General features: G+C 34.6%; 1 protein-coding gene and 1 long non-coding RNA gene across 4 annotated transcripts in view; one reads left to right on the plus strand and one right to left on the minus strand.

The window, feature by feature from the left end:
• dnah7 (dynein, axonemal, heavy chain 7) overlaps positions 1-23693 on the minus strand; it is a 109427-nt gene that overhangs the window by 15287 nt on the left and 70447 nt on the right. The window contains exons 48-60 of the mRNA XM_685051.8: positions 21730-21893; positions 19740-19894; positions 18884-19074; positions 17000-17133; positions 16424-16759; positions 12093-12219; positions 6532-6726; positions 6320-6412; positions 5345-5521; positions 3728-3889; positions 3047-3247; positions 2666-2827; positions 1643-1828 (exon numbers count right to left, since the gene is read on the minus strand). Of these exons, the coding sequence (XP_690143.4) occupies positions 1643-1828; positions 2666-2827; positions 3047-3247; positions 3728-3889; positions 5345-5521; positions 6320-6412; positions 6532-6726; positions 12093-12219; positions 16424-16759; positions 17000-17133; positions 18884-19074; positions 19740-19894; positions 21730-21893 (2283 nt within the window). The remainder of the gene's footprint in view (positions 1-1642; positions 1829-2665; positions 2828-3046; positions 3248-3727; positions 3890-5344; positions 5522-6319; positions 6413-6531; positions 6727-12092; positions 12220-16423; positions 16760-16999; positions 17134-18883; positions 19075-19739; positions 19895-21729; positions 21894-23693) is intronic.
• On the plus strand, positions 7280-10815 carry LOC137496473 (uncharacterized). Of its 3 annotated transcripts, XR_012385378.1 has the most exons (8): positions 7280-7324; positions 7886-7958; positions 8911-8968; positions 9058-9151; positions 9275-9432; positions 9528-9623; positions 9798-9927; positions 10662-10815. It is a non-coding gene; the product is annotated as an uncharacterized lncRNA (long non-coding RNA). The 3 variants fall into 3 exon arrangements; XR_011016847.2 differs by lacking the exon at positions 7886-7958; XR_011016848.2 differs by lacking the exon at positions 7886-7958 and having other exon boundaries at positions 9798-9915.

Here is a 23693-nt window from a genome sequence, read left to right on the forward strand (position 1 = left end):
CTTAACTTTGTTCTGTCCATCGATATGAGCAAATTCTGCTCAGTATGACAGTATTTTTTGTTTTTTTGCTTTTCTTTTCTGTCATTCACTTTAGTGTTAACGTGATTAAAATTGCTTACATTTTACAGCAGAATATTGTTGAGGTTTGGACTCATTGCATGTTTTAGAGTACTGTTTCTTAAGCATCAAATAAACATTTTAGATTTTTTTATTTCTTAATAGATAATGAATAGTGTGACATTCTGGGTTGGTGTACTGGCTGTTTAAAATCCAGTGTTGCCATAATAGGAATAATTTACATGTAAAAAATATATTTAAACAGTTATTTTAAAGAGTCTCTTTAATGCACTAAAAGGCCATATTACGCAAAAGGCCATACCTCCTTAGCGTGATGCTAATCAGCGCTGATTGGTCTGATGACCCAGTCTATTGCAATTTGTCGTTCAGCGTGAGACAGAGAGAAATGAACACTTCAACATTGTTGAAGTAGTCAGAGTGTGAGCCCAATGCAGGAGTGCATTAAAGCGATGCAGTTTACCACCAGGATATTGCTCTATTCTTAACCATGACACACATTCAGTATTAATCCACACAGTGGCAAAAGCTGAACTATTTTTAAACTTGACTGTTGCATGTGTGTAGGAACACCTGGCGGTGGCCATAGCAACGACAAGCGGCAGTAAACTGCAAGCTGACAAACGCATTTAAATCTGTAAACAAAGCCGCACGTATCATGCTTTTAATGTGGTTTTAGACGCGGTATGAGAATGTAAAGAGTTAACCAGATAAAGTACAAGTAACAAAACGCAATTAAATACATAATTTGCAAGCTGGAGAAAACAAGGAGGCAACCATTTTAATCACACTTACTTACACTTGTAAAATGGAGAAAGAGACTGATCTAAGAACTGTGTACTTCAAAGTTCTTGTCAAGCTCTGACAAAGTCCCATACATCAACAGTCTTTTCTGATCCTTCCTTTAACAAACAGCCGACAAATGCCCTGTTGTATGCGTGTAGACTGCTGAAGCACTCATCAGAAATATGACGGGAACACAGCACAAGGGTAGTGCTATAATGCTGAGGTATTTTTGCTAAAACTTCCAACCCTGCTCCAACACACTCAATTAATTTGATCAGGTGTGCTTAATTAGGGTTAGAACTAAACTGTGCAGGGCTGCGGCCCACCAGGAATTGAGTTTGGCATCCCTGCTTTACAGCCTAATATTTGGGTGGGGAAAATAACACCGCCCATTTGTTGTATCACAACAAATGGGCTGGGCTTGAGTTCTGTATCAACGTCACGCCGACACGGCTAAAGATTCGTTACGCCAATAATTCATTTAAACCACTCTGAGTTGACTCTTTTATAGACAAATCAAATCAATAGTTTTTAACACGGTGCACTTTCAGATTTAAGCCTTAGCTGGATATTTCACTTTAATTAGAGCTGTAATACACTCTGCATGGAAGGTCATTTTCAAAAACATTTTCAAAAAGGGGCTCTTTAAATACCAATACCACTGATTTTTACTGTATTCAGCCTTTCAATATGCATGGGAGATTTTGTTCAAAACATTTGAATAGTGTATGAGTGGTGAAGTGTATTTGACAATAAATTTGTTGTTTATCAGTTGCCTTACATCTCCTTCAGGTGGTGAGTAATACAAGCCACTGGGGTCAAACTTGTAATCAGCATCATTAATGATCTCAGAGGTGTAGAAGATGGAAAGTATAGTGCGCAGGGTCCTTCTATCCCAGTCGTCTGTGACACGACCTCCGTAGTTACACTCCCCTGTCATATAACGAAGGGCATCAAAGGGGATCTCCTGCAAGGACACACACAACCAGAGACATCACCATATAAATAGCATCAAAATTAGTTAAGATGAACATGAAAAATGGGATAAAGAAATCAGGAAAGAATGATGAGTTAAATTAAAAACCTTAATTATCCAAGGCACTAGAATGGAGCAGATCAAAAATCCATCTTCATGATGAATCATTCTGCAGCTTGTTTTCAATAAATACGTTTTTTTGTGAGGTGAAGCTTTTATCTCAAAAGATTAAGGAAAGTTAGATTTCTTAAGCTTATAAGCCATTATTATTCCTTTGGATACAGCCGATACATGTATAAAGTGTTCATCTAAAAATGACTTTCTGAGAGCCCTCAGATGATGACCTTATTGTTCAGAACCTAAAAAAACTACCTTTTTTATCTTAAATGCACGGCTCCTCAACAAAGGCTCTTTTTATTAGGTGGAGCTGCATGTCAGGCTGGTAGGTTCGATATAACGATCTTCAGGGGGAAATGAAAAGATGGACAGAGGACTGGCATGATTGTGACATTTCCTGTTGAAATTTCCCTTGCTAATGCAGTGGGTGGCACTCCGTAGCACTGGAGAAATGTCAGAGCATTCATGGAAGCTCTTGATCAGTTTGTGCAGTCTGCTTGTTTTGAAAGGAGGAACGGAGGTAAGAGGAGTGCTTCTCTGAAGTTCGGAAAATGTCAAGAACACTCTTTTTTTAGGGGTGGTTTAAGGGGCGTACTGAAAAGCATGAAAAGGAAGGTGATGTGCAAAGTGTGTATGTGTGTGTGTGTTGTAACAGTGAAAGCAAATTTGTTTGTGTGTGCATATACAGAATAGGTGCATGTGTGATGTTACCTCATACTGGTCCAAGAACATGTGTAACTGCTGGACAGAGATCCGCAGGTCTGTCTCGTTGAACTCATAGGGAATGTTCCAGCCAAGAGGACCGAATTTCCTTCTCTCTTGCGTCAGCGCATGAAAGAAGCACAAGCTAAACAGCAGCTTCTTAAAGACAGCCTGAAAATACACACAGATGTCATTTTTACAACATTCATTCATTCATTTTCTTCTTGGCTCAGTCCCTTTATTAATCTGGAGTCGCCACAGTGGAATGAACCACCCATTTTTCAAACATACGTTTTTATTTTTTTATTATTAATAGTCAGTTTGATTATCAAAAATTAAAGTATCATGTTGAGAGTAATTTAAAAAACTTGACTTCTGTGAAAAACCTACTGGTTTTGAGCTGCTGTCAAAAAACTCAGGGTCAGATATGGGATCCATGCAGAAAGAACGGATGATGTTGGAGCGCAGCCCCTTGGGAGCCTCATTGGTCATTTTGACACCATTTTGCAGCACAGCCACAGGGAAGTTGGGAGACGGGTAACTGGTCAGCCACAAGCGGAAGTCTGGATGAGTGGTATCTGCATTCAACTCCTGCAAAAAGTCAAAGTGCGGCTTCTGACTATTTCCAATGAGCACTTCATTATATATCATACAGCATACATGCATACAATGCACATGCACCTAAACATTTTCTAATGGACCTTCTAAATATTCCTTTGACTAAATGTAACTACTTATTATCAGTATTTAAATAGAGTCATTTGCTGACTGTCACTGCTAAAACTTTGTTGATGATCCACTAACAAGCAATCAATTGATTATGCTGAGTTGTTTTCCAAATACATGGCAACTTTTTCCCACTAACATAAGCTCAACAGTCCATTAATTTTCTACTAATCTAGTTGACATGTCGATGTGAAGGTACTTATGGTCAAGAAAATGTCAAAAATAAAACGCAAAAGAGTAATAAACAAACAAATAATGCAAAGAAACACATGGTAGTGGGCGTCAGAATAACACTATGAACAACTAGCCATCCACCTTATTTAGGTAATAAAAATCTTTTTCTACCTCACAAACACGTTCAAGGGTGGACATCCATGAAGTGGCCAGGTGGCAGTTCTGTAAAACTACCCAGGTTCCTTCCTTCACACCAGTCTCAATCATGCTCATGGCGATGGGGCCCTGACCCTGTCCCAGAGACAGGGAGGTCAGTCTGTTTCCTGTGAAGCCCTGAACAACAAGCCAGACACAGTGTTTTAATTATAAAACAGCATCTCAAATCCCAAAAAACATCATCTCTCACAAACCAAAACAATGTGAATTTGAAAAAAGACCTAAGAATCAACATAATATAAATAATAATAATAATAATAATACAACTACCCCTATTATGTTATTTTAAAGGTTTCTAATGTTGGAGTTGACCTATAATAGGTTTATTTGTATTCATAGTAAAGCAAACTACTTTCGTTTTCTTGTAATATTTACTTAAATTCACTGCATTTATTAACAAATCTCCAAATTGATTTTGAACGTCTTCTTTACACAAAAATAATTTGTTCTGATTGGTCAGATGACTTAAGGTATGTTCATGCAGTGTTGCGCAGTCCGATCTTAAAGTGCTTCATGCCGATTAGAAATTTTGTCCGGCTTGACGCTGCACCGACGCCACATGATTATCACATGTGGAATCAAAGTACCACGACATTGATCCGAGATCAGATGATTGATTCAGCCAGTGCACCACCTGAACAGGGACTGCATGAGCTGCGATGACGACACTGATATTACACGATTGGCTGGATTCCCTGCATGACAACAACCACGTGCATTTCGGGTTTATTATTGGACAATTTTCCGTTTCACAAACTTCCAAACAAACAATTAACTTCTTATGTTATCTTATCTCTGTCTTGTAAACATCATGCTTATTAAAAAAACTTCAAATATTTTACTGCATGAGGCCAAATCATCTTTTTTGTTAAATAATTTGTTTTATTAAGGCTAGATTGTTTGCATTGGTTTACTTATAACCATACTCTTTACTGTGTTAAACTCCATATACAATTTAAATAACATCTTTTTAGCAAATACCCAAATATCAACTCAAATAAGTCTTACAGACTTGTAATATAAATCATCATTGATCTTGCCACTCCGTAACATTTTCTTAACAAATTGAGATACATAATTATTCTATAAAATAGAATAGTTTTATCGGGTCAAGCTTTTTAAAAAATAAAGAAATTTAAAAGTAACATTGATATATCTTGCTTTTTCTGTGAAATTTCCACTGAAAGTGTAGCTCACTTATTTTGGGAATGTCCTTTTGTTAATTCTTTTTGAAATAATGTGATTGGATAAATAAATAAATAAATAAATAAATAATTGATCTTGCCATTTGATTTGTCATCATGCAGCAAAATACAAGCTTAGTAGATACATTGAAAATGGAATTGAAAAGCTGAAGAAATCATTCAGCTGTTCCATTCTGAACCTTTATTTTAAAAGAAAATACATTTAACTGTTGCACACACTGATTTTTAAAACTTTGCAGAACTTTTTCCATTCTTTCCATTCTTCCATTTCTTTACACAATCCTTACAATGTAATAGTACAACAATGTAATAGGAGTACTTTAATCCATTACAAGATCTGTGGATTAAAATCCTTAATCGTGTGTACCTGTTCCTCGCCAAACTTGAGCAATGCTGCCATGGGGTCTGATCCTGGGGACAGGATAAAGATGAGCGGAGCGCAGCAGTGACTGTCAGCAAAAGCGGTGGCCAAATTAAAGGGTGGCACCTCAATAAACTGCTGTCCCAAGTTGCCTGACACAAACTCTTGAACCATTGGAACAACCTGAGATGGGTGGACACAACACATTCATGAAATGATGCTATGGGCTTGAACTTTTTAGAAATATTAAAAAAAAAAAAAGGCTCACTAAGGTTATATTTATTTAATGATAATCCAGTAAATTATTAAATATTATAAAAATTTAAATGAACTTCAGCATTGTTCAACAGGATTGTTTTTTACAGGTCCGATCGAGCCAGTAGTTCAGATTTTTACAACCCTGCCAAAATTTTCACTGGCCCCACCAAAAAAAAACAAAAAAAAAAAAGAAGTTAATCGCCACATATTTTAAATAATGTGTCAAAAATAATGTCTGTGAATCTAGAATTTCAATACTTAAAAAAATGTTAAGAAATGTATAATGAGCAAAATTCAAAGTGTTATGCAAACAAAAAGGCAGTATGGAAAATGAGGTGGTTGACTAGACAAACTGACGGCAAATTGTGCAAAACATCACTTAATTTTTCTTGTCATGTTGTTCCCACGTAAATGTTGCTTCCAAGATGTTAGAAACAGACATTTTCTTTAAGTCTTTTAATTTGATGTTGCTGCCCAAGCATCTCTCATGCTGGCCCTGGGCTATCGGGCAGTCCTTATTGTTGAGCTTTGTTCAGTTATAAATCTTTTTGATATCCATAACAAAGCTGACATACTTGCGTTTTTGGGCTTCTTTAATGAATCAAAAAAATCTCAACATAATTTATCTGAAATACAATTCTTTTGTGACATTAAATGTCTTCATTTATTACAATCCGGTCCAATCACATGTGTATTTATAAATTCAATGCAAAGAAGCCGTACCTTGTCTGGCCTTAAGCATCTTATAATCAGCATCCTTTGGAACTGTCCTAATTTTTCCTGCCACTCTGAAGGGAAATCAGTGTGATGAGGATCCTGCAGAACACACACACACACACCATAAAATGAAAAATCTGGTGTTCCTTTCATACTTTCCCAGTCCATTTCACACCGCTGAGCAGAAAGAAATACTGTGTTCTTAATCTCAATGGCACCTTGCTATCATAAACCTCTTTCCAGCCCTCCCGGAGTCGAGCCAGGTCTTTGCGCAGGCCTTTAAAGCGCTCCATCTCATCCAGGCGACAGATCTCATCCCAGGATGTTTTGGGCAACCAGGTGCATGGGTTTGAATGAGGGTTATCCAGACCCACACCACCTGTCAAAAGAAATCGCCATTCTTTCTCATCCACCTAACAGAGATGGAAACAGAGTGTGTTAAGAAAAAGTTGTGAATGCATAACCTTCATTCAGTCGTGTATACAATGAACACTAATTTCATTGTGCTTTGTTTTTTAGTAGCTGTTCCTCTTGATTACAGATATAACTCTAGTTTCTACATAAGTCAAAGTCTATGAAAATATACGTGCTGGTATGTTGCCCAAACAACATTTGATTCAGTGGCTGACAAAACTACTGACAGCACACTAAATGAATGACAGACAGATGCAGCATGAGTAACAGCTTATACATACACTGTAAACCCTAATGCTGTAACTAATTAATTGAGTTGAGTTCTATTAACTTAAATCATTAAAATTCGTTTATCTTAATTAACCTTGATGAGTATTTAGAACTTTTTCTTATTTTTGAGTTTGTAAAAATTTAATCTTTCAAGTAAGGTGAACAATTCTGCTGGGTTTAATCTATACAAAATGTCTCTTTAAAGTTTCATTAACTCAAATTCTGTCAGCCTAGTGATTTTGCGTCTGACGTCATCCAGGTTCACGTACGTGCTCATGCTTCATTCGTTTTTTTCAAGATGGCGGATCGGCCTCGCTTCACACTACAGTAAGTAAAATATTTACAAATCCAAGAAATATTAAATGTATGTTTTAATTAATATAATCACAGTAACAGTTCAACGTAATGTAGAGTTAATCAGGGTGCGTTTACATGTCGTACATTACAGAAAACATGTTTAGCCTCACTTGTTGCTAACTAACGTTAACATTACTGTTTAAAAAGTTAGAATCAGTGGAATGTTAGCGTTAGTTGTAATGTGTTTACTCTGAATTTTAACAGAGTGTGATAAAGACAAAAATATTTAAAATCGGCAGATTACATTTTTCAAAAAAATTTAAATCTTGGCGCGAGTATGCCTTTTCTCAGCCTGTGCTGAAGTTGTCATGGAGACGTGCGCTCTCACAACCGCATGTCATGGCGCTGCGCTGAACTCCATCCAGTCTGTGTATGTGGTATTATCTTCGCGATCTGTAGGCACTTCGGAAACGAAAGGCGCAAGAAACGTAACGTTAATCATAACTCAAATGATCTCCGCCTAAACACTTAACGGTATTTTCTGATGACGCGCAAAAACGTAGTCTCAAAACTTAACTCTGTCACACGCAGCTTGTTGCTTGCTGATCCATGTATGAGGATAGCCTGACGGAGAACATTTAAGCTGCGCTCCTCACCTGAGCAGGTACAGAGCAGAGCTTCATTTTACACTACCACATTGAGGTAAAGTTGGTTTTATATTCATACATTCATTTAGTAACAACTTGTGACTCGCTCCATAAATTGTTTACCATGGTTCTTTGTCTATTCGTTCTGAAATCACATGCAAGTATGACATGAAAACAACATTACACTAAATGCACTATTTTTTTTGACTGAACAATGTTGTACTTTGAAAGTCATTGGCTGTTAATATGATTTCACCATTAAGAATATGCAAAAATTACCTTTCTGAAATTATATTATTAAGGAGAAAGTCTGAATGTGTAAATATAAAACTAACTTTACCTCAATCACCAGCACTGATCAACACTTAATATTTCCTCGCGCTTAAGACGACATCTCTGCATATCAATGATTACCTGATTAATGCGATCAGTTAAGTGAGTTTAAATGTCATTTAGGTCAAATGTATTTTAAAGGTATGATAAAAGTTTTTTTTTTTTTTCAATCTATTTTTTAAAATGTTTACTCTGGAGAGAATATAAACAGCCTAAAAAACAAAGTATGCATATCTATAACACATTAATACAAAATTATGTTATTAAATAAAATAATAACAAAACAAAATATTCAAGACGTGGTAAAGAAGACTGTTTTCTGATGTGCAAATTTTGTAGCTTAAAATATATTTATATCTTAAAAATATAAATATTTTAGTCTATATATTTTTACATCATTAGACAATAAGGTAAGTTTTGTTATTTCTAGCTTTTAAAATCAGGCCTTAAATTTCTTTGTCGTCCTATTCAGTTTTAGAAATTTCAATACTGTTTAAATCTGTGTTCATCGAATTAAAGCAACTAACATGATAATCAGCTCTATTGCTAACCATTTTGGAGGTTAACGTTAGACATCAGGCAATTGTACTACTTCCACTCTCAGCTAAATGACACTGTGACTTTGTGTACATACAGAATTGAAGGTCGGGTGTTGCTGACTACAGATAGGTTCTTAAATGGAGGCATGTGAAAGGTGGGTAAAATATTTATTTTGTACTACTATGCCTGGCATATCCAGATAAAATAAATATTACAGTGTATTTATCAATGATACTTTTGCAGCAAGGAAAGTGAAACTTCAGCTAGACCTTGAGTTCAGTTTACAACATGAAGATCCTGCTTTCAACATCTGATCAACACCTGATTTTCATCTGAGGTAAAAAATAGATAAGTAAATGAAACATAATAATAATATTAATACATTTTTTCTAGAATTGTATATTTTGTGGTGTGGGTTTGTTTTATGAAATTCTCTCTTGTTTCTTTTTGCTGTTTGCAGAGTACCAACATGTTACAAATGAGAATTTTCCCCACAAATTCTTTGCAAAACTGGACCACCACCTATTTCATTTGATGACAATTTTAAGGCAAACAGCATCCAAAACTGGCAAGACAGCAGATACCCTGGCTAATCTTTTAAAGGTTTATGATGAGCAGGTATGTTTGGGGTCACGTGTTAAAGTATACATTAAAATATAATTTGAATTATTATTATTTTTTTAATTTTTAAAAAATTGATTCTTGATTTCCAGGAACTGCATGATGTCAGTTCATGACGGACTACTGTTATCAGAGGTCTTTTGGTCTTGCTGCGTGAGCGTGACTCAAGATTCTTTAGGAACACCATGGTAAGACTTCATTCATTCTTTTCACAATTAGGCATGTTTAATGAAAAGATGAAAGTTTTGAAAACTTTTACTTAATAACATATTTGTAATCAAGAATAGTTGATGAATCACATAATATTGGCTCAGTCATTTTGATACTGTCCTTACATTAATATCCTTGAATTATATTTTTAGATTGATAATCCTGCTGACTGAAGATGCTTTATTGGCCCTGCATTCACTGAGGGTCTCTGTTGTCCTGAAGAATGAATTGGACACCACCCACAGCACACTTCCAGACCTTTCTTGTCTTGTATGGATTAATGTATGCTCTTCGCATAATATATAGTAAAGGACTTTGAACTTGTGCAAAAAGTTTTGCTTGGCATGGATGATGGAAAATAAAAAGTCTCGTAGCATGGAAACCTTAAAGAATGAGTTGATGTAGAGCTTTTTTTTTTTAACTTAATAAAGACTGTCTCTGGGGTAGTAACTTCAAAACATTTATTTACCTTTAATTGGTAAGTATGCATTTTATTATATATAGGGACAGTTTGTCCAAATGTAAAATTCTGTCATTTACTAACTCTTCACTTGTCCCAAACCTGCTTGAATTTCTTGCTTCTGTTGAACACAAAAGTTAAGTAAAGCTGACAACCTGTAACCACTGACTTTCTAATAGGAAAACAAATACTGTGGAAATCGGTGGTTACAGGTCTCAGCTTTTTTTTTTTTTTCAACAGAAGAAAGAAACTCAAACAGGTTTGGAATAAGTAAATGACAGAATCATAGTTCAACCAAGACTGTATATATATATATATATATATATATATATATATATATATATATATATATATATATATATTGTAACGAGCGCACACATGCCACGTCGCCCTGGTCGCTAATTCAACCCAGCTGGACCATCATCAACACAGGATCGTTCACAGCTGGACGTCATCAAGTGGAGAGGCATATAAACCAAGCCCACGCAAGGAGAAGATGAGCTTCATTCACCCAATGACTCCATGCGCTAACTCTTGTCTCTCTGTCTCTCCACAGCAGACTCCAGCTCGTGACGATCCCACATCCGACTACTCACTGTCCTTCACTTACTTCCCGGAGCACCAGAGCACCTCACCTTGAAGAAGAGCACCGTTTACACCCCATTCACGTTGTAAATAAAGCACCCTCCGGGGACTTGTCTGTAAACTTATCCAACTGTGTCGCTGTTTTCCCTCTGCCTCGCTACTATATATATATATATATATATATATATATATATATATATATATAATCTGCTCTCCGTTAAACAGAAATTGGGGGGAAAAATAAATGGGGGCGAATAATTCTGACTTCAACGATATATATATATATATATACACAGTTTCTGTGTAGTTTACACTAAACGAGTCACTTCACAGAATGTGCACTTATTATTTTTTTTAATGAATGCCTTAAGAGTAAGTTTTACACTTATTAATGTATTATTAAATTTTATCAAACTTATAGTTGTTTTTTCTTGAGGCTCTTATGTCTGATATCATATTTACATTGTGGGTAATTTTTATTAATTTCAGAATAGTGTTCATTTTCAATCTCCTTATGTCTAATAGTTTTTATTGTTTTAAGACATTTGTAATTGCATAGGAGACAAATTTGAAAGTACTGTTGGACATTTTTTCTTTAACAATAAATGTCTAAAATGGTATTGTCTGTGTGTTTTAAATTACAGATTTATTTTGACAGATTTATGGGGTTTAAAGATTAAAATAATGGCTAATTTTAATTGTGAAACTAACGATGGAGAAGTTAATTTTAAAAAATGCTATCAAAATGTATGAGCTGGGTGACTAAGTATGTAAAGGTGAGATAAATAATTAAAAATAAGTTAATTGCTATTAAAATGTATGAGCTGGGTGATTTAAGTATTTAAAGTTGAAAGAAATTAAAGCAATTAAGTTAATTGGTATTAAAATGTATGAGCTGGGTGACTAAGTATTTTAAGTTTGGAAAAATTAAAACAATTAAGTTAATTGCAATTAAAACGTATAAGCTGAGTAACTTGGGTATTTTAAGTTAGGTGAAGTGTCTTGCATGAGTACAACAAACTCAAAACTTAATGTTTCTGTTTACTTAAAATAGATAATTTCATAACTTAAAAAATTTGACGTAACTGATTACCTCAAATTTTTTGAGTTTTGTCAACTTATTCGGGATTACAGTGTAGAGAACATGTATAAATCCCTAACAGTTCCATTAAATTGGTTAAACTAGTGTTTATGTGGATAAATATTACAGGATCATTTGAAATAGTGACAATATTAACGTTGTCAGACTGATGCATTCAAGTCATTAACCTTAAGATGTCTTGTGTGAGAGTAACCTCTTCATTCTTTTATCTGCTATTTATCAGATGAAGCACTGTCTTGCCCAGGTTTATTGAATTGATAAATCACAGTTGTGTGCGGGTGCACGGAGGCAGTTACTCACAAGCTTGTTGTGTTTGAGCAGGTTGACAGTGAGGCAGAAGGAGAAGAGGAGTTTGTCCTTCTCAAACAAAGAGCGACACACGTTGCAGTAAAGTGAGTACGTGAAATGGTCCTTCAGAATCTGGAGTCTAGATAGAGGAAGAATTGTGGTAGAAGTCATTCAATGAGAAGCATTTTGAAAGTGTTTTTTCACAATGGTTAAGAAACCAAAGTGTTAGTACACTGAAAATATAATATATAAGCCTTCAAAATTGTACTAAACAGTATGACAGCTGTAGGTTTTCTATGAATATTTCCTTTTCTGTCATTTTTAAACCATCAGTGGATTGCATCAGTATACTTAGCTTTCACTTTAATTTTCACTAAAATTTTTCAATTTTCACTTTAATGATCATCAATCATTTTCAGTCTAATCATTTGTCTAAAAATAAATAAATAATAATACATAATAGATAAATAATAACCTAAACTTCTCATGGTTGTTTTGAATAAAAGTGCCAGCTAAATGAGTAAATGTAAACATGTCCCATCTAAGCTAATTTTACACTGTAAAACCCAAGTCAATTTTATCAAATGAAATGAGTGTAGTTAACTCAAAATTGACTGAAAGTTAATTCAACTCATTTGAAAAGAGTTTTGAACTCAGTGTTGAAGGTAATAAGTAAAGTAAATATCATATTACATCATCTTAAATGGAGTAAGTTCACAGTGCTCATATAGATTAGTTTTTATAACTCAAATAGTTTGTACCAATTGGTTTCCTCATATGGTTTGACTTGCCTTAACTTATTGGGTTTTACAGTATTCAGTTGGTTTGAGTTCTCTTCATTTGTCGGGTTTTACTGTGCTCAAATTGCTTCATTTACTCAAATGGAAGTACTCATAAGGATTAGTTTTTGACCTTAAATGGTTTGTTGCAATCGGTTTCCTCAAACGGATTGAGTTACCCTAACTTTTGGGGTTTTACAGTGTAATATTAATACGCTATTTATTTGGGTCCTACTTGATATTAGGTGACCTTAACTAATATGTATTGACACTGAAATGAATCATTTGTTAAAATTTACTTGTTCTGGGTCATACTCATAAATAGACAAACACTAAGGATTTTTTTAAATGGCCCAGATGGAAAAGATAAAAAAATTATTAGAATTTAATACATTTAATAATACAATAATGAATTAATAATCCAATTTTTAAAATGTTTTACAAATTTCTTAGCAAAATATTTTGCATATTGTGTAAAACAAGCAAGCTATACTTGCATTCATACACCTTTTTTTCCCAACAAACATTCTGAAAAGTAAAAAAAAGAAAAAAAGTTTTAACAAATGTTTAAAAGTTATAATAAACTAAATGTATGCCCAACCATGTGTCCAGGTTGATGTCTTCAGCAGTAAATGCATGGAGAACTTTTAAACAAATGTTATTGTAAGGAAAATAATTTAATCATTATGGTAAATGGTTAAAAATTTTCCTTTTTAAATAAAAAGTTTAAAGTTTTATTGAGATGGATTGTTGGAGATATGGTGTTGGCTACATTGGCTAGCAATACCTAAACAAAGCAATATTAAAATCTGCTTAAAAAGTATTTAAGAACTACAATACAATATTTCAGTAAATTTAAGACTTTTTAAGGCCTAAAATTGTGATTTTGAGATCTAAGACATTTTAAAACTTTTTAAGACCCCGCGAATACCCTGTTTTTGAGTAAATGCATTTTCTACATTGCACTTACAGTATGATTAAATACCTGCATGTAATTACTTAATTAGTTTCTGTAACTACATTTGTAATTACACTGTTGACCATCCCTTACACCTTAACCAACCCTTAAACCTACCCATGCTACAAAATCTAATCCTAACTCTACCCATATCCCACCTCAAGAGCACCAGAAGTGTTCTGCAATACATTATGAACACAGTATGTACATTTTATTTATTTTTTTGATGCAAGTACATACCAGTAGTTAAGGCCACCTAATATAAAGTGGAATATTGTTTTTATTCAGTAAATCACACAAAAAACTAATGGTCAGATGAGCATGGTTTTAAAAACTGACATTCCTGGAGTAAAAAAACAAAAACAAAACTACTGCCCAAGTGAATCTTGAACAGCAGTCATTTCATTTTTGTACATGTCACTTTAAATAAAAATAGTTTTAAGAACACTCTTTTAAGTTTAAAGACATGACTTTTTGGGACTTTTTCCTCCAGAGAATTGGTACTGTGTTCTTTTAACCAGAGGATTCCGCCCTGGGCTGAAGTGTCATAGTATTCCCACAGCTATCAGCTATCAAACTCAAATCAGAACACCATACTGCCCAAGTAAGACTTTGCTGACAGTAAATAGTCACACAGGGAAAAATATCTTCACATTCTTTTGTTTAAGATTCCGTCCTATGCTGCATGTCTATATTATTACTGAACTCATGCAGAGTCTCTTTGAAACCTGTGGTGCCTTTAAAAGCGATAGCTTGCTTTCAACTGAACATGCTGTCATCATTTCTTGAGCCTCCTGTTTTTAAAAAAACCTTTCTGAACATAAAAAAGGTATTTCAGTGGTTGTTTCAGATGTTTTTTTTGTCCATATAATAAAGTTCAGTATGACCTAAGCCAGAGGTTTCCAAGGTGGGGGTTTAAACTGTAAGAAAATAGAATTCATTTTTCCATTTCTCATTGGAGTTGTCCTTTATTCTTTATTGGAAATATGTTGTGTATGCTTTGCCTAAAGATATGTTAAATCATTTTCATTACAGTCATTTTTTACTCTTTATTTGTATGCTCTGCCAAATGATGTTAACCGAAACTTTTCTTTGAGTGAGATGTGTTTTGCATATTAATGAAGCATTTTTCAGAAGGCGCTATCTTTGAAAAGAAAAATGCAGCAAAAAAAATAAAAATAGTGTGTCTCTCACTTCTGATTTCCTGTGTTACCAGATATTTAGACATGCTTGCTGAGAGTGGAATGCTTGTATGAGTTACCCTTTATGAAAACATATTGGGGCCTATGGAGGCATGTGCATTTAACTGTTCAGTTCTTCTGTGCAGAAAAGGGGAACTACAGAAAGTGCAGAAAATCTGACAGGGAGACAACCCGCCTTCTTCTTCTGTAATTATAAAATAGGCCTTTAGTTCTGAGGGACACATGCAGAGCACCTCATGTGTCCTCTGGGATAGCATTGTATAACTAATAGGACACATTTATGCGACCCAGGGCCCTTATTATTATTATATGAAATTATTAATTTGTACTTAATAAATTACAAATATTTTTTAAATTGATCTCCGCCTCTAGAGTTGTATTGAACATGTATGAAATTTTGAGCAATATTCCAAAAGGATCCTCCCGAAGGGTCGCGGGGCGATGAGGGGGGTGGTCACTTAGTGATTTCCAAAAATTCAATAGTTGTATTAAACAATTAGAATTAACATATTTCATCCATAACTTACAGAAGATCAAAATAGTAGTTAATAGTTACTTTAAAAACAACAACATGCAAATAAAAAGCCATCTGCCTTTGAATCTTTTTTCACTGGATTGTGACCCCTGGGGATTTAAAATGATATTAAAGACACAGCAATAATGCCAGATGCAGCAGATTGATTTTATGGCACTAGATTAAACTTAACATTACAACATTGAAAATACATACAGGCCACGACTGAACATGAAGGATGGTCTCCAAGTGGAGGTCTCCAAAATTACACCAAGATTAGACTTAAGCCTTTAGCATGTGTGTGTCATTGTGTGCAAGCAAAGTTTGCATATTTATAAGCACCTACGAGGATAATGGGGGTGGTAAGTTACTGGCATTGTTATTTTGGAGGTCGCGGGCTGAAAAGTTAGTTGTGAAGTGTTGTTTAGCGAACACAGATCTTTTGATTTATGTTAAAGTCATTTTTATTCTTTATTGTAAATAGAAATGGTGCATTTACACTAGAAACTTTTTTAAAAACATTTTTTTTAAATACATTTGATGTTTTATATTTACTTTATCAATTTACATTTGATAAAGTTACAACATTGTATCAGCAGGTTTTAAAAACCAAGGTTAAATTTAGGTTTTCCATGGTACAAATTATGTCCTTAAAGGTACTAACTGCAATGGTAAATAATTTGTTTCTTTGTCTTAAGGTACAATTTTGTTCCATAAAAAGGTACTGCCCCAGTGACAAGGGTTTGTACTTCCTTTGGTACAACATTGTACCATTCTTTCTGAGAGTGTACTGTAGCCTTTTTTGTGCACCGAACACTAAACTACCTGCCATAACCAATATAAACCAGAATAAAATGACAACATGTAAAAATAAAATCTTGACAGCATACCTTTCTTCTAGAAGGTCACTTTTTTGGGAATTATCAATGGACATGATGAAGAGATTGATGAACCAGGTTAGAGAGTACTGATACATGGGCTCAATGTTGGCCAAGTCAGCAATGGAGAAAAACAAAATTGCAGAGTGGATGGCGATGGGAGTGTAGCCCAAGCGTGTCTGGTCAATCTTCAGCTCAGTAACCTCAGCAATTGCTTGTTTCTCAGAGATCTCATTGGCTAGAACTTTAGAAGAAGAGAGGATCTGGACAGCCGTCTCATCTTCTAAAATATTGCCCTCTGAGGCAGAGAGGACTTCTAGGATTTTATCCTCTATTTCCTGCAACTGTCTACAAGGAAATGAGAGAGAAGCACATGGTTAAGCACATACTAATGTATGATACGCAAGCAGTTTATTATTAATATTATTTTTACATAACTGCATCGTGGTCATCCTGCTCTTTGCTCTCACGTCATAAGGAGAAAATTATTTTCCCAGGGATTCTACTTGTTTTGCTTTTAGAGACAATATTTAAAGTGAGGTACCCACAGGACTCAAGTGTCAGGTTAATTGTGTTTCTGGGTGGTACCTCTTGTTCTCAGCTCCCTGTACGATGAGGGCTTGTTTCTCCTCCTCAAGGTCAGGTCTCTCTCTGGCCACCACAATGCCCAGCAGCTGGTCCTGCATCCCCTCTGGGGTGATCATGAAGTTCAGCAGGGTCACCTGAACAGAACAGGAGAAAAAGCACTGACAGAGCTGGCGGCTGCTTTTTCTGCAATAACGCTTTTAATCAGACCAGACCCTTGTGCTTACGATTTACAAGAGCCCCTGAAGACCTTTATTTTCCAAGCTCACAGATTTCGGGTTTTACGATATGACAAAGTTTATGGAAGCAACTACAAAATCTACAATCTACATCATATCTACAAGACTGTTTGCTAATATCAGACCTAATATTTTTTTGATTAATGGCTGTGATATGAGTGAGTCTGCAGTGGAACACGGTTTTGGATGAAGAATGATTATTCTAATCTACCTCAACAGCATCGTTTGTTTTATTCTATTGCGAACAGGATAAAAGGAAATTGATGTGTTAGGTTGTTATAAAGGAGGTAGATTTAGAGTCCAGGTATTTTAAGCATTTTTTTTAAACATAATTTTTTAAAGTAAAAACATTTTGTTCAGCATATAGACCATCCAAAGCAACCGACTAAATCAATAAGTTTAATACACAGACTATTCTATTGTTCAGTCAAGGTTACAAAAAGGGAGCCTTAATCAGGAAACCTGAGTGAAATAGTATTTATTTGCAAACTGTTTGGTTGTATTAGTGGCCAAGAAATGCCCCACCTACCAATTAGTTTGAACAAAACTCATGTGGACTCTTGGTTCCTCTGGACTTTGTTGTGATTTTATGACAGAATAAGTATAATAAGTAATGTTCCAACAACCAAAATATTCTATTTTTTTGCTGCTATTGTGTGTACTGTATGTCATGACATAGACTCCAGCTTATAAGAGAATAACTGCAAAATAAATATACATATAAATATGCATATAAGGGCGGCATGGTGGCTCAGTGGTTAGAACTGTAACCTCACAGAAAGAAGGTTGCTGGTTTGAGTTCTGGCGGGGCAAGTTGGCATTTCTGTGTGGAGTTCAGATTTGGATAAACTAAATTGCCTTTAAAGTATGAGTGTGTGTGTGTGTGAATGATTGCTTATTGGTGTTTCCCAATACTGGGTTGCAGCTGGAAAGTCATCCGATGAGTAAAACATATGCCAGAATAGTTGGATGTTCATTCCACTGTGGCAACCCATGGTAAATAAGGGACTAAGCTGAAGCAAAATAAATGAATGAATATATAAACAATACCAAGAGGAGAAAAGTAAATACTGTAAACAACATTTAACCATATAATATAACCATATAATAACCAACTAATAGTTAATTAAAATTTTTAAATAAGTTATGCTAATTTGAGATTTCTATGAATCAAAGACCCCCCCAAAAAATCCCCAAAATTATGATATACACATTTCCACAAAAATATTATGCTTTCAATAATAATAATAAAACAAATTCTGAATCTCTTGAGAATATTAGCATGATTTCGGAAGAAATATGTGACACTAATCATGAAACTGCTGCTAAAGATTTAGCCATTTGCTATCACAATAAATTGTAAGAACAATATATGAAAATAGAAAACAGCTCTTAACTACAGGTATATATTTGATTTGAAAAAAAAGTTGACTTGGTAAGAAACTTTTGTAACCTGGGTCCTTTCATCTAGCAAGTATAGACAAGTGCTTTTTACTTGTTAATTCCATGTTTAATATGACTAACAACATCCTGTTTTTATGTTTTTTTTTACATGAGAAGGTCTATGTGATTTTGTTTAAAAGCAGAAAAATCTTTACATGCATGTAGTGTGCTTAAGTATATGTCTTCATATATAAAGCAGCCTCACCTTGACGGAGACCTCAGGTAGATAATGTGGATTTCGTAACTTAGTTGTTATATAAAAGCGGAAATCTGGTGCATATTCAATAGTGGAGTCACCCAGCCGAATGCAGACACTGCCACCCTGTTTAAAAGTTTGTTTCAGCAGCAGGGGCTCGAGTATGGGGTCCAGTTCTTCCCCAACATTCTCCAGCAACACTACAAAACAATAAAGATGGATGATTGAAGATACAAAAGAAAATAACTGAATAACTACTACTACTACTAATACTACTACTAATTATAAGAATAATAATAACTAAATATTTATTCACAAGAAAAATAGGCAGGACGTAGAGAACTAAAAGAGTGCAAAAATCCTAATAATATATAAATAAACAATAACAACAAAAATAATTTAATAAGTGAAGTGCAACTCCTAGAGGAGAAAGGTAACAAAACAACAATAGACAAAAGAAGCACTGACACCTAAGGCCAGATTTCTCTGCTCATTTGCATATCTCATGTTGTGGTGATTGCCCACCCCTTGGCCTTGCATTAAATAGTGCAAAATTAGATTGTAATTGTGCTTTCAGGCTTCATATGTTATATACAGAGGGAACTATTCTGTTCTAGGTAGAAACGAGAGTATGTGTGCATTTATCAACAGGTAACATTCACTAGTTTGGATCTAATTGATGTGTCTGTGCTTTTTTTTATGGTAGAGGGGGACCCCTGGGGAGATATATTGGTATTGCACAATTAGTTTTTTGTTAATCCTTTGTTAATTTAACATTTTTTGATTGGACCAAAACCATTTATAAAAACTGCTTGATTGCATATGGTAATATGACATGTTTAAAAAAGCTGTCAATATTTCTAACCTGGAGTGCCAAATTGGATGCAGTTTTCTAGTGTGCGCACAAAGTCGGCATCACTGAGCTTGATCACGTGGAGACTGTTGGATTTCTCCATGTTCTTCAGCCACTTGTTGGCCTGGCCCTGAGGGTCAATCATCAAGGGCCACCTCCTTGCATTTCTGCAGAGAACAAACATCTCAAGAAACTTCCACGAACAAGACCTACCAGTACGTGACACATCATCTCAATCTTTTCAAAAATGTCTACTAATCCTCAGGTCTTGTATTTAAGTACATCACAATATATTTCACCAACAACAAATTAATTATTCCTCTACTCAAGAACTTCTTTAAAGGTCACAACTACTTATCATACTGTACTAATTTCCTCTATTGATCTGTTACAGCAATATGCTTACTATTGATTACAAAATAGAACGCAAAAAAAAAAAAAACTTTTTTGTCCAAACTTGATATTAGTATGCAAAGTGCAAATATATATCTCCTGCACATGTTGTTTGTGCTATCTTTTAGCTTTAATTAAAAAAGAGCAATCCAGTGTGAAGTGTGAAATAGATTAAGCGTTTGCAGAGACTGACTGGTGAGAATAGTGAGAAGCTTGTTGCCGCACTTCATCAAAACTGCATTTAGATAGTGCAGGGGGAAAAAAATCTCAGAAAATGATTGTGTTTTGGGACTCTATGGTTTCTTAAACCTTGAACTTCTTTAAAAGAATTAAATTTTGAAGCCTACTTCATCCACATTTTAAATATATAGTCTGAGGATTCTGATTTCATTCTCTTTGGTCAGTTTTGCGGCTTTACAGTATTTTGCAAACTGGTATTTGAAATAATACTGATTATTTATTTCATATATCATTCTTAAATATAAAAAGTTTTACTTTTTTTTCATACTGTTCTTCTATTTTTTTGTTTACAATATTTATTTTTATGGCTAGCTTACATTTACATTGCAAAATGAGGATAATATCATCCTGTGTGTATTTTCCAGAAAACAAGCAGCACAAGGCAATAATGCTGCTATCAGATAATGTTAACCTCCCACTTTATGACTCATTATGAGTCAAAATTGTGACTACTATCTTCAGTGCTTTGTTTTTGTGTAAGAATGAAATGTATTGCCATTCGATGACAGCCATAGAATCGTTTATGATTTCAATGGTCAGTATGCTATAGTTTATAGTTTAAAATAATGTCTATAAAATAACCTTCAAATGATTGTTTAAGCCCAAACATTAAGAAACATTAAGCCTAAATCAATTTTCTAAGCAAAACTGGAAATAGTGGTGTGTAGTATTTACAGTATGCAAATATTCTCATGTCTCTCATTTGGCACAAGTCTCTCTTTTGATTTTGCTCAGGGTTGTCTATGTGGGGTATATGCACACAGACAACCCTGTCAATTTCCGGTGAACTGACTTACCATTACAAAATTTACACATTTAAGGTCTGATTTGTTTAAAAATGAGTGATTCTCACTGCCTGATATATATATATGCAATATAAATTGGGTTTCAGAAAGCACAAGAAGCACTGCATTGAATTCCATTTTCCCCTGCCATGTGTTTAAAATACGACAGTTTATTTTACCCCAGTATTTTCAATGGAATTTCTTCGCTCGCCTGCCTATCCTGATGGTGCTAGTGGTTACACTTACTGGTCTTTCGTCTGGTTTTACGCTTGAACAACTACATCAATGCTTAAGTCTATTTAACTGATTGTATTGTAATTATATTACAACATCAATGCTGTAAAAGGAACCTTATACAATTGAAAATAGTCACATTAAGCTTTCACTGGAAGTTGATCATTGGCTGAAAAACACTAGCTGTGCATATACCCCATTTCATTATACAAGTTGTTTAAAATATAAGGCACAGCATGATTCATCCGATTAATAAAATGCAACTGATGCTGTGGAAAATATGTTAATACAAATGGGACACTTAAATAGTCAAACACAAAGTAACAAAATTAACAGAAAGAAACTCTCACGAGATAATGATTGCATTGTCAATGGAGAAGCTGTCTGAAGGAAGTCCAGCAATGGTCCAGCTGCGGATTTTTACCGGCTCACCCAGTGAGTTCATCAGTGACATGTTCTTGGAGCAAGGAATTCCTCTTGACTTACACATGTCAATCCACTCCTCTGTAGCTCGCTGTAGAAATCAGAAACAGAGACACACAGGAAAGACAACACGACCACATGCTTTAGACAGTTTGATCCCGAAACATCCACTGATCACTGAGTCTACTGATAACTCTACATCTAAGAACTTTTAATGTTATTTGAAAACACAGATCCATAGTTTTAACTTTATCTATTAGTTCCAACCTTATAATGATATTGCGGACAGCACTGTTATCGTTTTGATATCTCAGTTTTCTGTTTCAATCTAATAACGACTTACAGCACACAAAGGTAATACGCTGTGTGTCATGCACCTGCACAAAAGCTTATATAAAAAGAATCTCTGTTGGGAGAAAAGATATTGCTTTCACAGAAGGGAAATATTAAAGTTAAACTACTCTCTGTTCCCTGAGTGCTGTTTCAAACTCAACCCAGCAATCCCTGGTATATTGTACAAAAGTGTTTTCACTGAGTTCATTCATTTTTTATGGACTCTGCTCTGTTGTTAAGAGTAACCAGCTGACGGGGGCAAATGTGCACAAATAATGCCTATAGAAAGGATATCAAAACACCTTAATATCACTCCACCTGAGACACATAAACTGCGCTGCATACGAATAGGAGTTTTACTGGCATTACAGTCAAACTCAAACAAGACTCAAGGTTATGTGTCAGAGACAAATATGCTTCTGCCAGATGAACCCTGTCCCAGATGTATCTCATTGTTCAATAGACTCACTCCTACGCTGTAAAATAACTCCAGGATTTTGCTAGATTTAGCTACATGCTGTATTTGGAAAATAGCATGTCATACTCATAGTAATAGCAGTGTTGGCTTGGTCATTTTCTTGCTTACAGTAAATGATCAGATTTCATCAAACTAAAAAGAACTCACAAATGAAGAATACCCATAAAGGTGTGGTTACATGAATATGCCACAGTTATGAAGAAAAACATTGGCTACTGTTTACTGTTTTACTATTTAGTGACTACTGAAGCAGAACTTACAGAATTTCAACCAAGAAACAGTGACATGCTGGTCAATGTGGAAAATAACCAACATGAAACTTTTGGAAATTGTGCAAAGAGAATTTCACAAATTTCAGTGACTCTACAGCTCACTTTGAAAATATTTTTAAAGGTTTTTCTTAGGTCACACTTCTAAGCACTAACAAACCATTAACTACGATTTTGCCTTAATAAACACCTAATTTATATTTAAGTTAGTTGTTATGTTCAAATATTGGGTCGAATAAAATATAAGTAATAATAATAATAATATATAATGATATGTTTGCAGAAATTTAGAAAATATAATAAGTGAACATTCGTGTTAATCTAAAAAACAAGTAAGTTAATTATGCTTTGAAAATGCACATTACAGTACGTGCTTAAACAGTCACTTTCTTTTGGTTCTATTTAACCCGCCCACAGTTAGGACTATTATATTTCAGCAGCCAGGGTTGCCTTGGTGGAAAATTAAATTCATTCAGTAAGGCTCTCAAACTGTGTCCATAACTAAAATGCGACCTCTGGTGGACAGTAGCAGACTCCGAAATGATACGCATATAATTAGAGTTTACTGCACTCCAATGAAAAGGTAAGGTTTATAATCTGATTAATACATATTAAATATCTTTAACATTATTAAATGTAGATGCTGAATCACTGATATGTGTTGGTTTGCACAGGAGTCACAGTTTTAAAGTTCAATTTCAATTGGTTTATTTTATTATAAAGATCTGAGGTGAACTAACTGCTGCTGTTTTCAGTAGTATAACAATAAATGTCATGTAAAATGGCATTCAAACTCACATTATTAGCATTT

Source organism: Danio rerio, chromosome 9, assembly GCF_049306965.1.
Source record: "Danio rerio strain Tuebingen ecotype United States chromosome 9, GRCz12tu, whole genome shotgun sequence".
NCBI lineage: Eukaryota > Metazoa > Chordata > Actinopteri > Cypriniformes > Danionidae > Danio > Danio rerio.